The 14578-nt window shown below is 41.3% G+C and overlaps 1 protein-coding gene across 1 annotated transcript; it reads left to right on the top strand.

Moving 5' to 3' along the window:
• On the top strand, window positions 1-10758 carry yipf4 (Yip1 domain family, member 4). The gene is made up of 6 exons (XM_006807071.3): window positions 1-240; window positions 1778-1931; window positions 2537-2708; window positions 7432-7509; window positions 7597-7710; window positions 9971-10758. The coding sequence occupies exons 1-6, from the start codon at window positions 183-185 to the stop codon at window positions 10106-10108; spliced, it is 714 nt and encodes a 237-aa protein (XP_006807134.1). The 5' UTR covers window positions 1-182; the 3' UTR covers window positions 10109-10758.
• The last annotated feature ends 3820 nt before the right edge of the window (window positions 10759-14578 follow it).

Raw genomic sequence — 14578 nt, 5'->3', positions numbered from 1 at the left:
TGTACTCTTTACTAGCATCATCTGCACTTCCTGCTTACGTCCAAGCGCACAACGTCGGAAAGAAAACAAGATGCGGTAGTTGAACTTCACTGAAGAGTTGTGACCAATGACACCTTTATTAACGTGTCACTAAATGCAATTTCTGTGGAGCCAAGGCGTGTGGCAGTAATAGAAACTGAAACATGCAGTTCTCTCCCACCAACGGAGATTTCACGTTCGTGTCTTCGACCGAGGCTGAAGGTAGGCTATCGCTAGCAGAGCTACGCAGCTAGCAGGCCTGAAAAGAGCTAGCCTCGTACCTGCTCACGTCGTTTATTTTCGTTGTCACGAGTTAGATTAGATACCCAGGTGTAGATCAATCCACACTAAGAAATAGCCCTTTGCTGTCGGCTGACTCTGCATTTCTGAGTAATTGGTGCACAGTAATTCACAGGTAGACAGTCTGTCATTTAGCTTTGCTAAATAACTTCAGCACTGATACGTGGCTGGTGGAGAACGTAGCTGCCGAGTACCAAGTTTACTGGCTAAACCAGAAATTAAATGTTACTACTTAAATTGTGATGGAGTAAGTGGCTCTGAGTCTCTCCTGGGTGAGGGTCTGGTTGCTGCTGTTATGATGCGGAGGGGTTTGTTTCCACGTCAAGGGAAAAGTCCCTGCTTGTCAATACAGACTTGCTATAAGTGGTCACTTTTATCTGGGATGAAACATTTCACTCTCATCCAAATCCATCCGTCCACAGTGGTTACTGTGAATGGGTCACATGTTATGGCTTTTATAGTCACTATATGTCATCCGGGTTGAACACACATATGTGATTTTGGATCAGTGATTTAGGCCGCAATACCTTTTTGGATAAAAAGTAACGCAGTACGTTACTTTATTACTCAAAGGAGAAAATAATGTTATTTTATGTAACTCTATAAAATGGGTGGAGCACATTGTCTCATAATTGCCATTGAACAATATAAACCTGAGGCTACAGTATTTAAGTATGAACACAGAGCTGAAAACAGCAAACCAAAATGAAACCAGTACAAAGACGCTTCACAGCGATCCCCACAGTGATCCTGCTGTACAGAAACGTTACAGAAGGTAACAATGGAGGCTGTTTGTTGCCTGTTGAAGTTCAGGGTCTGGCTGCTTGGCTGGGGTCAGAGTTCACTCAGGTTCTTGACTAGCTTAGAGTTAGCTTGCTGTCTGATTAGCATAATGCAGCTGTTTCTGTCCTGGATGCATTTCCGTTTTACCATCACGCTCTCACCCTTTTGTTCAATAAAAGTAAAATAAAAGTCCATATCCATGCTGTACACTGTGCTGGTATTTTCCTCCTCTGACATGCAAATTCCAATCAAGTAAGCTAGATCAATAGATAAACAGACTAACATTTCCAAGGAACTGAACTCCTGGAAACCGGTTCTCGATTGCTAGTCCCGTCCCCTGTGTGTGTAACTTGTAACTGCACTGATTGGACAGGGGCTTGTTAAACATGCCAGGCGAGTGCGCTGGAATAACTTCCTTATAAAAAAAAAAAGATTTAACCTTTGCCTGCATCGGTCTCACTCTTCATGTTTAGAGTGGAGCTGCCACTAATGTTTACTTTGACATCCTAATTTTAATTAGGACGATTATTTGTCAGCTTGGTAAGGCTGCATTGAGAGTAAGAACTGGTTATAGTGGTGGACTTAAAGTTGTCATACATCTTGCAGTGTGTATTTCTGGAGCCATGCCAGTCTAAAAGCACACATTACACAATGTAAACAAATATGTCATCCTCAGAACTCAGCGGCACCATCAGCACTCCAGATGTTAAACTGAATATAGGCAGTGACAGTGGGAAGGACCCGTATGCCACCACCTTCCTGAGACAACGAGGCTACGGCTGGCTGCTGGAGGTGGAGGAAGAGGACAATGAAGAGAGCAAACCTCTTCTGTAAGTGCATGGTGGTTTTATTTTGTAGGAACAGCCACAGTGCTTTAAGTGTGTTGTATTATGACTCACATCGACTTGGCTAATCTTTACAATGAACTTATATAGTGGGTTATCTTCCCCCCCCCCCCAAAAAAAAATGTCATCCAAGTCTGCACTGTGTAGACGTCTTTTAGATAACTGGGAGGACTTGTAGTGAAATGTTTCTGCTTTTTTATAACTGTACTGAGATGTGGAAACTGTAGGATTACTTACGGGGAACTTATTCTCTACCTGAACCCAGAGCAGTGTGTCAGAGATGTTCCTTCTCTATGGAATAACACAGACATCAGAGTACACAAGACCAGGATCATGTTGCTAATACGTAATGCAAGCATGCACTATTGGAACAAGATGTATATCAGAGGAATAAAACAGTAGATCCCCTTTAAGGTGAAGGCTGCACAGTTGTATTATTCCACTGCTTCTGAACAGTTCAGTTCACTTTGTGCTGCTTGCTCAAAACACATCTGTAGATCCTGTTTTTGTGATCTTTACCATTGAAACTGGCTGGGTTAGACTTGACTTTAACACCAGTGATGATCATGTCATCTTGTTTTTTTGAACAGGGAGGAGCTGGACATTGATATAAAGGACATCTATTACAAGATTCGATGTGTGCTGATGCCAATGCCATCACTGGGTTACAACCGGCAGGTGGTTAGAGACAACCCAGACTTCTGGGGTCCTCTGGCTGTGGTGCTGCTCTTCTCCATGATCTCCATCTATGGACAGTTCAGGGTGAGGAGGACACAAGAAACACAGCTGTGTCGTTTCATTCAAACATGTTCAAACTACAGCAGGACCATCATCATCTGTCATGCCTGCATGGCATTTGAAACCAATGTTTGTGGGTTAAACAGGAGTTGACGTAGTGCTCATTATGCTACTGCTTTTCTTTCATGTAGCTTCATACTGAATCCAGAAAAGAACTAAAGCCCAAAATAGCATTGGCCGTATCAAACAGCTCCAGTGCTCTGGGCTGCACAGCACTTTGAGATCTGTGTGGATTGGCTGACTGGAGCCAGACAAAACGAATATTGTGCCTCCAGGAACTCAAAACCTTTACTTGTAATTAGGGCTCGGCGATATGGCCCAAAATCCACATTGCTGTAACGATATATATCACAATATATTCTGTTCTTCTGTATATACAGTGGGGCAAAAAAGTATTTAGTCAGCCACCGATTGTGCAAGTTCCCCCACTTAAAATGATGACAGAGGTCAGTAATTTGCACCAGAGGTACACTTCAACTGTGAGAGACAGAATGTGAAAAAAAAATCCATGAATTCACATGGTAGGATTTGTAAAGAATTTATTCGTAAATCAGGGTGGAAAATAAGTATTTGGTCAATAACAAAAATACAACTCAATACTTTGTAACATAACCTTTGTTGGCAATAACAGAGGTCAAACGTTTACTATAGGTCTTTACCAGGTTTGCACACACAGTAGCTGGTATTTTGGCCCATTCCTCCATGCAGATCTTCTCAAGAGCAGTGATGTTTTGGGGCTGTCGCCGAGCAACACGGACTTTCAACTCCCGCCACAGATTTTCTATGGGGTTGAGGTCTGGAGACTGGCTAGGCCACTCCAGGACTTTCAAATGCTTCTTACGGAGCCACTCCTTTGTTGCCCGGGCGGTGTGTTTTGGATCATTGTCACGTTGGAAGACCCAGCCTCGTTTCATCTTCAAAGTTCTCACTGATGGAAGGAGGTTTTGGCTCAAAATCTCACGATACTTGGCCCCATTCATTCTGTCCTTAACACGGATCAGTCGTCCTGTCCCCTTGGCAGAAAAACAGCCCCATAGCATGATGTTTCCACCCCCATGCTTCACAGTAGGTATGGTGTTCTTGGGATGCAACTCAGTATTCTTCTTCCTCCAAACACGACGAGTTGAGTTTATACCAAAAAGTTCTACTTTGGTTTCATCTGACCACATGACATTCTCCCAATCCTCTGCTGTATCATCCATGTGCTCTCTGGCAAACTTCAGACGGGCCTGGACATGCACTGGCTTCAGCAGCGGAACACGTCTGGCACTGCGGGATTTGATTCCCTGCCGTTGTAGTGTGTTACTGATGGTGACCTTTGTTACTTTGGTCCCAGCTCTCTGCAGGTCATTCACCAGGTCCCCCCGTGTGGTTCTGGGATCTTTGCTCACCGTTCTCATGATCATTTTGACCCCACGGGATGAGATCTTGCGTGGAGCCCCAGATCGAGGGAGATTATCAGTGGTCTTGTATGTCTTCCATTTTCTGATGATTGCTCCCACAGTTGATTTTTTCACACCAAGCTGCTTGCCTATTGTAGATTCACTCTTCCCAGTCTGGTGCAGGTCTACAATTCTTTTCCTGGTGTCCTTCGAAAGCTCTTTGGTCTTGGCCATGGCGGAGTTTGGAGTCTGACTGGTTGAGGCTGTGGACAGGTGTCTTTTATACAGATGATGAGGTCAAACAGGTGCCATTCATACAGGTAACGAGTGGGGGACAGAAAAGCTTCTTACAGAAGACGTTACAGGTCTGTGAGAGCCAGGGATTTTCCTTGTTTGAGGTGACCAAATACTTATTTTCCACCCTGATTTACGAATAAATTCTTTACAAATCCTACCATGTGAATTCATGGATTTTTTTTTCACATTCTGTCTCTCACAGTTGAAGTGTACCTCTGGTGCAAATTACTGACCTCTGTCATCATTTTAAGTGGGGGAACTTGCACAATCGGTGGCTGACTAAATACTTTTTTGCCCCACTGTATGTCTGAACAGTATAGAACGCCATTTTAAGCATATTTATTGTGCAAAACTTCTTTTTAAATGTTTAAATTGCAAAACTTTTCAAATAACTTTTAAGATCTTTTTCCAAATACCAATACACAAAATTCTAAATAGTTTAAAATAAAGTGGAAAATGTGCCTTTGGAACAGGCTTGGAATAGATCGGTCTGCTGGTGTTAGGGCCACCTTTGTTAGGGCCACTTGACTGACTGGGCGTTTGTGGAGGGCACAGTTCTTGGCTTTCCTTTTAAACTTTTGGTTTGCAGACTTGGTATTCCATCAGTGTCGCTATTTTTCTGCTCAACATCTGACCGCTTAAACCCAAACCAGGTCCAAATGCATCGCACTGGTCTTCCTTATGAGCACCGGTCGACTGTGGCTCAGGGGGTTGGGAAGCTCATCTTGTAACCGGAAGGTTGTCGGTTCGATCCCCAGCTCTGTCTGTCTTGGTCATTGTGTCCTTGGGCAAGACACTTTACCCTACCGCCTACTGGTGATGGCCAGAGGGGCCGATGTCAGCTGTAGCTACAGCTGTGGTTGGCTCCACCAGTGTGTGACAGTGAATGAGTAGTGGAATTGTAAAGTGCTTTGAGCATTTCAAAAAGCGCTATATAAATGCAATCCTCACGTGTAAGCTCCATGCTTGCAGCCACTGCGATGCTTTCAATCAAAACAGGTGCAGCTTGATGACATCATCAACATGCGGTAGAGCTGTATAGTCAAATTCATATCGTTTCTACCGCCCAGACTTGTAATAGCTAGGATTACTTCCTGAACAACAAACGTAGCTCCAGCCCAATCCTATGGTGAGCAGTGGAGCAGTGAGTCTGTGAAAATGAAGACGCAGGTCTGCAAAAAATATTTCTATATTTTTTCAGCTGCGTGGGATATTTTAGGTAAATCTGAGGGCGCTGAATCCAAACATGATCTCCCTCCATCACGTACAGTTTTTTTGCAAAACACAGAGTTTACATTAAAAAAGCACAACAGCGATGAAACAAATCAATATTTTGTTACAATTAACTATTCATCATTTTTCTTATGATTGAACGAAGAAACAAAAGACGATTCGTTCATGATCGATTTACCACGTTTACTCTTTGTCTGTGAAAGCTTCTCTTTGATGCTCCCAACACGCTTCCCTTTCCTCCCGTTTTCTGTTTGTATTTCTCTGGAGTCTCGCTCTTAGAAATATTACATCAATGTAAGAAATCATTATGGGATATGGTTTTTAACTCAGATTTCAGTTTAAAAATGCTGAGTTAAACTAAAAACATGAGTTTTGCAAGAAAACGTGACGAGAAGGAATTTTAAAAATCTTTTTCCTGGTTTCAGCGAGTACAAATCTATAAGAAACACTCGTGTGCAGTTTTTTGGTTGCAGACCTGTGTTACGTTTCATGGTTGAATGAATTTCCCCAGTGGAAGAGGACTGTGATGATCGGCTGCTTCGTTTCTCTGTTTGCTGAATTCGGTTAGGCCTATTACCTGGTTTTGTTTGGTTGGTGAAATATGTCAGGTACACACCAGCTCAGAGTACAGAGTTGCTTGAGTGAGAGAAGATCTTGTAACTTAGTGCAGTTGATTTATTTTACTACAAAGATAAAAGTTTGCATTGAAGATGAGTTGATTTTAGTTTGTATATGCTGTTGGTTATAGTTCTTATTTAGTCCCATCTGGCTTCCTGACAGATATCTGATGAAAAACACGACATTTTGTTTGTGCCAAGTGACATTTGGAAACGACGGGTTGAAAATGTGTCCAGTGGAAACTTGAGTACATTGTGCTAATTAAATGGATTAAATACAACCTTTCCTTTCAATTCAATTCAATTCAATTCAATTCAATTCAATTCAATTCAATTCAATTCAATTCAATTCAATTCAATTCAATTCAATTCAATTCAATTCAATTTAATTTATATAGCGCCAAATCACAACAAAAGTCGCCTCAAGGCGCTTCATAGATACAGAGAAAAGCCCAACAATCATATGAACCCTATGAGCAGCACTTTGGCGACAGTGGGAAGGAAAAACTCCCTTTTAACAGGAAGAAACCTCCAGCAGAACCAGGCTCAGGGAGGGGCGGGGCCATCTGCTGCAAGGTTAAGGGAGGAAGACAGAACAAACACCCAGTGCATCATGGGAAAGCCCCCAGCAGCCTAGGCCTATTGCAGCATAGCTAACAGAGGATTCGGGGTCAACTGCTTTTTCAAAAGGAAAGTAGAGATAGTGTCTGTCTCCTGAATCCAAACTGGAAGCTGGTTCCACAGAAGAGGGGCCTGAAAACTGAAGGCTCTGCCTCCCATTCTACTTTTAAATACTCTAGGAACAACAAGTAGGCCTGCAGAGCGGGAGCGAAGTGCTCTAATAGGGTGATATGGTACTACAAGGTCATTAAGATAAGATGGGGCCTGATTATTTAAGACCTTGTATGTGAGGAGCAACCACAACCACATCCTTATGTGTAGACCAACAAATGCAGCTTCACTAGACAGTACATCCTCTACATTATATGTATCTGCATCAGACATATATATAATGTACTAGCTAGATCCTTTTTATTTTTATGTGTATGTGTATATATGTGTGTATATATGTGTATGTCCAAAGTTGGTTAGAAGAATGTCTTAAACTCACTGTGGCATAATTCAGTGCCAACACCAACCTGTTCTTTGCATTCACAGGTTGTGTCTTGGATCATCACCATCTGGATCTTTGGATCATTAACCATCTTCCTGCTGGCTCGTGTTCTTGGTGGGGAGGTAAATCCAGCTGACACCTGCAGCACTTGGAGTTAACTCTAACTTGTACATACAGAGGATAAGAAATGCTTTTGTTCTCCTGAGCAGGTTTCATACGGTCAGGTCCTCGGAGTGATCGGGTATTCCCTTCTTCCTCTCATCGTCATAGCCCCTCTGCTCTTAGTGATTGGAGGCTTCGAGGTGGTTTCTACACTAGTCAAAGTGAGTCACTTTAAGAAACAAGTGTCTTATGTTTTCATGTTGTTAAAAAGCTCAATGTTACAACTTGGCTCATAGGCTCCAGCAAAATGAAAGATAGAAATAAAGAACATGATTATGACAGCAAATCGGTAGTGCTATGCATGTATGGGTGTTTTGTAAAGATTGTAGGAAGCAGAGACGGCTCAAACAGCTGGTGTTCAAATCATTGTAGAGAGTAAGTGAGAGGGCCCGCTCCGAAAAGGAGGCCGGACTGCTGTAGCTGTAGCTACATCGACACTGATCCGGATAAATTCGAAAACACTCTGCGTCCACACTATCATTTTCAATGATAGTCCACACTGAAAACACTTACCTTCCTGCAGTGCGCATGCGTGAAACATAGGACAATTCGACCTGCGTCATTTCTTTCTGCCATTTATTTCCCGGCTCTTTGAAGCGTCGCGGCAAAATGTTGAGGAAAAGCACGAGTTGTTCAAATGGACTGACAATTGTTGCTGCGAGTAACACAAGAGTGCTCTGAGTAAACATTGCGTCTTCTGGAGCATGTACAAACGGATATTAGAATCAGAATTAATCTTCAATAGGGCTGTCAAAACAACTGCTGTGTAATGCCGTCCGCCATCTTAGTTGAATTGGTCACATGACTGCATCACATGACTAAAATGCGAGTTTTCGAGCCTCCGATTTCGCAGTCCACACTGGACTTTTCAATTGTATCCGCTTTGGAGAGCGTTTTCAAAACGCTGCGTTTCCCTGACCAAGAACGCCGTCTCAGTGTGGACGAGACATGTCCAAAAACATATTGGTGTGAACATGGAGACAGAGCGACATAAACGTGACAGACACTGATGCGCCTGTGACAGTTTCCTCATTTCTCCTCACGAGAAGCGGATAGAAATGTATGAATAAAATAGAGAGCCTTGTTATTTCTGATGGTTTGAGTCCTCCATAGTCCCTGGTTCCAAATTCACTCTTTTACTCTAAAGAAAAATATGCGTTGCTTGGTTCAGCACGCATTCATGCAGTATGCAAGCAAAGTCAGGAATACAAACACTCAAACTTGCCTGAGAAGTTTACGTCAATTCTATCATGTCAGAGCAGGATGGCATTAGAACTAGGGATGCACCGATACCAGTATCGGTATCGGGTATCGGGGCCGATACTGTAAAATGTGTGTGTACTCATACTCGTAAAAGTTAACCGATACCATGAACTGATACCAACTTATTTCATTAATCAGAGGGTGGCTTGTCATTTCTGTTGTAGTTTGTTAGATTGGCCACTAGGGGGACATCCCGCGCTAAACAGGCACAGGGTTAGGCGAGTGAGACTGGCAGCTCCAGATAAAAAAGAGAAACTGGAGGCTGCTGTAGCTAGGCTAAACAAAATGTCAGCAGTGTGGAACAGCCAACTTTAACTCAGGTTTTGGAAAAGCGATGAAAAATGTCAAGAGAAAATCCACGGGCAGTTAAAATAACAGAGGCTCGACTCATTTTATCGCTCTGGATGACCAGCCAATGCCGGCCGTGGAAAATCAGGGAGATAATGGTGCCAAAACTTTCTGAAGAGGTAAAGACAAGCAGTGTGTGCGCGATGTCAGTCCTTGGTTTAACGGCACAGTGGACTGATGATCCACGGGCAGATGGAGGAGTTCGTCAATGCCGAATACTTAAGTTATTTTGTTTGTTTGTTTACAATATGGACACTCTGCAATCATTTAAAAGTTTATTTTATTCCAAACAGAAGTGTTTATTTATTATTCTGAAAGCTCGAGACAGTGCCAATAGTTCAGTGATATTTTGTTAAATTACAATGTGGAGACTCTGCAATAATTTAACAGAAGTGCTTATTTTTCACTTGAAATTTTTTTGTGGTCATTTTTATTAAGATTTTATTTTTTATCGGCAGAGAATAAAATAAAACCTGTCTTCCAATTCATTGCATTTGTGTGTGTGTGTGTGTGTGTGTGTGTGTGGTAGAAGTATCGGTTTTTGTACTCTGTATCGCCAAGTACTCAGATCCAAGTATCGGTATCGTATCGGTTTGAAAAAATTGGTATCGTTGCATCCCTAATTAGAACCATCAGGTAATTAGAGCATTGCTGTAATTGTGCACTCCAGTCAGTATGTTCTTGACAAGCTTGTCTTCTCATGAGTCTTTCATAACCCACAGCATAATAGAAACTTGTCAATAATTGTAGCTTTTAGATAAGCAATGAAGTTCTTTCACCCTGTGGCTGTTTGCTCTTCTCATCTTTCAGCTTTTTGGAGTTTTCTGGGCTGCATACAGCGCTGCTTCACTGCTTGTCGGAGATGAATTTAAAACAAAGAAGCCCCTTCTCATATATCCCATTTTCCTACTGTACATCTACTTCCTGTCGCTATATACTGGAGTGTGATTGGATGACCTGGAGCTGTGGACCTTTTCATGGACAGTTACCCTGGAGCATGGGTGTGGGGGGGGAAACAAAAAAAACTACAAAACCAGGATTTTTTTAAAACTCTGTCATTCTAGATGTTGGGGAAGTTGGGAATATATACTAATGTATATAGTTTTTCCTTGTCTTTGGTCAATAAAGTGCATATGCTTTTGCTGCTTAAACCTTGGTATGCAGACTTATCCATCACCAGTGCAATACAGATCCCAGAGCCCTGCGTAAACCTGTAGTTCTTGGGTCTAGAAATAAGTCCAGGCCTGGATATTAATGTCATATTTTTAAAAATCCTAATTACACTGAGGAATATGGTGCCAAATATTTATGTATGTTTGTGCTGATCCTTATTGTTGTGCACTGTAGCCAGAAATGTTCATTTATGCTTTTCCCTTTTTACAGACATGTTAATTTATAGATTTCAGCAGTGGGTCAATCAGAAGGATATAAACCATTGTCTACTAAATGTGGTGCCTTGTTCTCTAAACCCTGAGTCTTTTTTATACAGGACTATACTCGTTTGATCAATAATACAGTAAATTTGTAGAGTAATTTGTCTCTAAACCATCTGGTGTCTCATCACTGCTTTACAGTAAACCCAACTTTGTCACACTTAACAGTCCTGTAATCTATACTGCAGCACTAGATTTGCCTTCAAATTTTACAATCACTTGTAAATGTAGCGTCAAACACACTAAGACAGTATTCTTATTCAGTGCGACTGTGCTTACAATCGGGTTTCTAATGTTTGTAGAAAAAAAGAAAAAATGACAAAGCCAAGAGTAACAATTATGTTACATCCCCACGAATGTCTAGGTGGTGAGGAGACTAACATGACACTGGAAAAAGAAATATAAGGAGGCTGTTGAGGTCAGTTTTTAGAAAGGTTTATTGCCAACATGTTATCAGAAGGAAGCATAGTTCATGGAGAGCCAAGGCCAACGCAAGAAAACAGCTCTAACTCACCCTAACTATAACCAGGCTTAACTAGGCCAGTGCCGGTTTAAAAATGATGTACCGTAAGTTTGGCAAATTTAAGTGGCAGAAACAACTAAATATGTGCTTATATGACTGGCTGGCAGCCGGATAATGACTGTATTGTATCGGTTTGGGACATAACATTAAAAGAATACTTAGAACAAGAGTGAAGCTGAGGCTCATCATCAGTAGGTTGTCAAATACCAAAGAACTGAGGAATTAATCTCTTGGTGGCCCACAACGTAGGTCTTCAAATTACAAACGTCAAGGTGGTACTAGAGTAGTATTCAGGTGATTATAACTCTAAAATGTAAGTGCAGCAGTTTAGGGTCGTTAAAGATTGAGAAAGAAATTTACTAAAAATGGTAAATGGCCTGTATTTATAAAGCTCTTTACTAGTCCCTAAGGACCCCAAAGCGCTTTACACAACCAGTCATCCACCCATTCACACACACATTCACACACTAATGTACTTCTTTCCAATTGATGTAATGCCAAATCACAAAAATATTTGCCTCAAAGGGCTTTATATTGTAAGGTCAAGACCCTAAAATAATATTATTGGCTACAGTCTGAAGGAAGAACTCCCTTTTAACAGGAAGAAACCTCCGGCAGAACCAGGCTCAGGGAGGGGCGGGGCCATCTGCTGCGATTGGTTGGGGTGAGAGAAGGAAGACAGGATAAAGACATGCTGTGGAAGAGAGACAGAGATTAATAACAGATATGATTCAATGCAGAGAGGTCTGTTAATACATAGTGAGTGAAGAAGAAACACCCAGTGCATCATGGGAATCCCCGGCAGCCTACGTCTATTGCAGCGTGCATTGAGATATTGGGTCAATAGTACGCTGCTGTCCTTTTTATGTGTTTCATGCAGCATTAGTGCCTGCAAACACTAATGATTACATTCAGAGTGGTGTATAAACACATAGTGAGAGAAAAATAATAATAATACTTCTTACTTAAGAAGTAACTAAGGGAAGATTTAGGGTCACCTGATCCAGCTCTAACTTCATCTGGTTCCACAGACATGAGATGAAGTTCAGTCTCCTCTGACAATACACCCTGCTCCACACCTTATTATCAACAGTATCGAACGCTGCACTAAGGTCAAGAAGGACAAGCACAGAGATGAGTCCACTGTCAGAGGCCATAAGAAGATCATTTGTAACCTTCACTAAAGCTGTTTCTGTGCTGTGATGAGCTCTGAAACCTGACTGAAACTCTTCAAATAAACCATTCCTCTGCAGATGATCTGTTAGCTGTTTGACAACTACTCTTTCAAGGATTTTTGATATGAAAGGAAGGTTGGAGATTGGCCTATAATTAGCTAAGACTGCTGGGTCTAGAGATGGCTTTTTGAGTAAAGGTTTAACTACAGCCACCTTGAAGGCCTGTGGTACATAGCCGATTATTAGTGATAGGTTGATCATATATAAGATCGAAGAATTAATCAATGGCAGGACTTCTTTGAGCAGTTTTGTAGGAATGGGGTCTAAAAGACACGTTGATGGTTTGGAGGAAGTAATTATTGAAGTTAACTCAGAAAGATCGATTGGAGAAAAAGAGTCTAACTTAACATCAATGGAACTAAGAGTAGCTGTTGATAATATTACATCTGTGGGATGATTATTGGTAATTTTTTCTCTAATGATAAAAATTTTATTTGTGAAGAAGTTCATGAAGTCATCACTAGTTAACGTTAAAGGGATGGTTGGCTCAACAGAGCTCTGACTTTTTGTCAGCCTGGCTACAGTGCTGAAGAGAAACCTGGGGTTGTTCTTATTTTCTTCAATCAGTGATGAGTAGTAAGCTGTTCTGGCTTTGCGGAGGGCTTTCTTATAAAGCAACAAACTATTTCTCCAGGCTAAATGATGATCCTCTAAATTTGTGACACGCCATTTCCTCTCCAGATTACGAGTCATCTGCTTTAGGGTACGTGTTTGAGAATTATACCACGGGGTCAGGTACTTCTGATTAGAGACCTTAGTTTTCACTGGAGCTACAGTATCCAGAGTCGTACGTAGTGAGGAGGTGAAATTATTAACAAGATAATCGACCTCTGTTGGGGTAGCGTTCAGATAGCTGCTCTGCTCTATGTTGGTACAGGGCATTGACGATGATAACAGTGGCTGGATTATATTCTTAAACTTAGTTACAGCGCTTTCAGAAAGACATCTACTTTGATAAAGTCCACTCTCCACTGCTGCGTAATCAATTATTGTAAATGTAAATGTTATCAAGAAATGATCAGACAGGAGAGGGTTTTCAGGAAACACTGTTAAATGTTCAGTTTCTATGCCATATGTTAAAACAAGATCTAGAGTGTGATTAAAGTGGTGGGTGGGTTCTTTTACATTTTGAGAGAAACCAATTGAGTCTAACAACAGATTAAATGCCATGTTGAGGCTGTCATTTTTAGCATCTACATGGATGTTAAAATCACCCACAATAATTATTTTATCTGAGCTCAGAACTAAATTAGATATAAAGTCTGAGAAATCAGACAGAAACTCTGTGTAAGGTGTAACCGGTGTGATTCTGCGTTGTGTCTGATAAAAAAAAGGTAAAAGAAAGAAAGACCTCCAAGTAAATAATTTGCCCACTCCAGCTACTCTCCCACAGGGGAATTGTAGAAAAGGGGCTGGTATTTATTTATACATTAAACATAAAGTATGCATTTACACGTAACATATTTGACATCAGATAAAACAACAACATGAAATCTGACATACCTGATAAAAAAGGTAAAAGAAAGAAAGGCCTCCAAGTAAATAATTTGCCCGCTCCAGCTCCTACGACCAAATACAAACAGTGGGGAAGAGGGTTAGCTCAACCCACCACAACTTCCAAGCTAGCAAGGAGTATATATCCATGCTAGCATTTATGGCGCCTAAAACACATTTATGATACACACATACTACACACTTACAACATCTAACAAAAACAGGCTTAATAATGACAATAATTGAACTAAAATCGCAATCAGAAACATCAGGGTGGCTAAATATGCATTATATGTGTGTTTTAAAGTGTTGGAAAGAAATGACACCCACCTCTCCCACAGGGGAATTGTAGAAAAGGGGAGGGGAAAAAGGAGTACACTGTATTTATAGGATTGCACCAAAGAAGAAGAAGAAAAGAATGAGGAGGGGCTCTAACTGATAATGAACATAACTACAGGCTTGGAGGTCCTAAAAGTCAGGTATAAAAGGAACGGTTTGGGGGTTTAGAACACATTTTGTGTAATTATAACAATGTGATTTATGACCCTGTTACAAAGGCCCAGGTGGACGATAGATGATAACAAGTAAGACTGGTTTCTGAGTTTCACAGCTGGGGTGGACAAGGCTAAGCATCAATCTTTCAAATGAATTAAAAGTCTGTCTGGGTCTTTCATTAATTAATAGGCTGGTGTGAAAAATTGCTGCCACACCGCCCCATCGAATATAGAATATA

This window comes from Neolamprologus brichardi, unplaced genomic scaffold, assembly GCF_056152115.1.
Source record: "Neolamprologus brichardi isolate AB-2024 unplaced genomic scaffold, ASM5615211v1 NODE_ptg000032l+_length_1147064_cov_1, whole genome shotgun sequence".
Taxonomy (NCBI): Eukaryota; Metazoa; Chordata; class Actinopteri; order Cichliformes; family Cichlidae; genus Neolamprologus; species Neolamprologus brichardi.
Note: the sequence above shows the minus strand (reverse complement) of the source record. Positions and strands in the feature narration are given on the sequence as shown.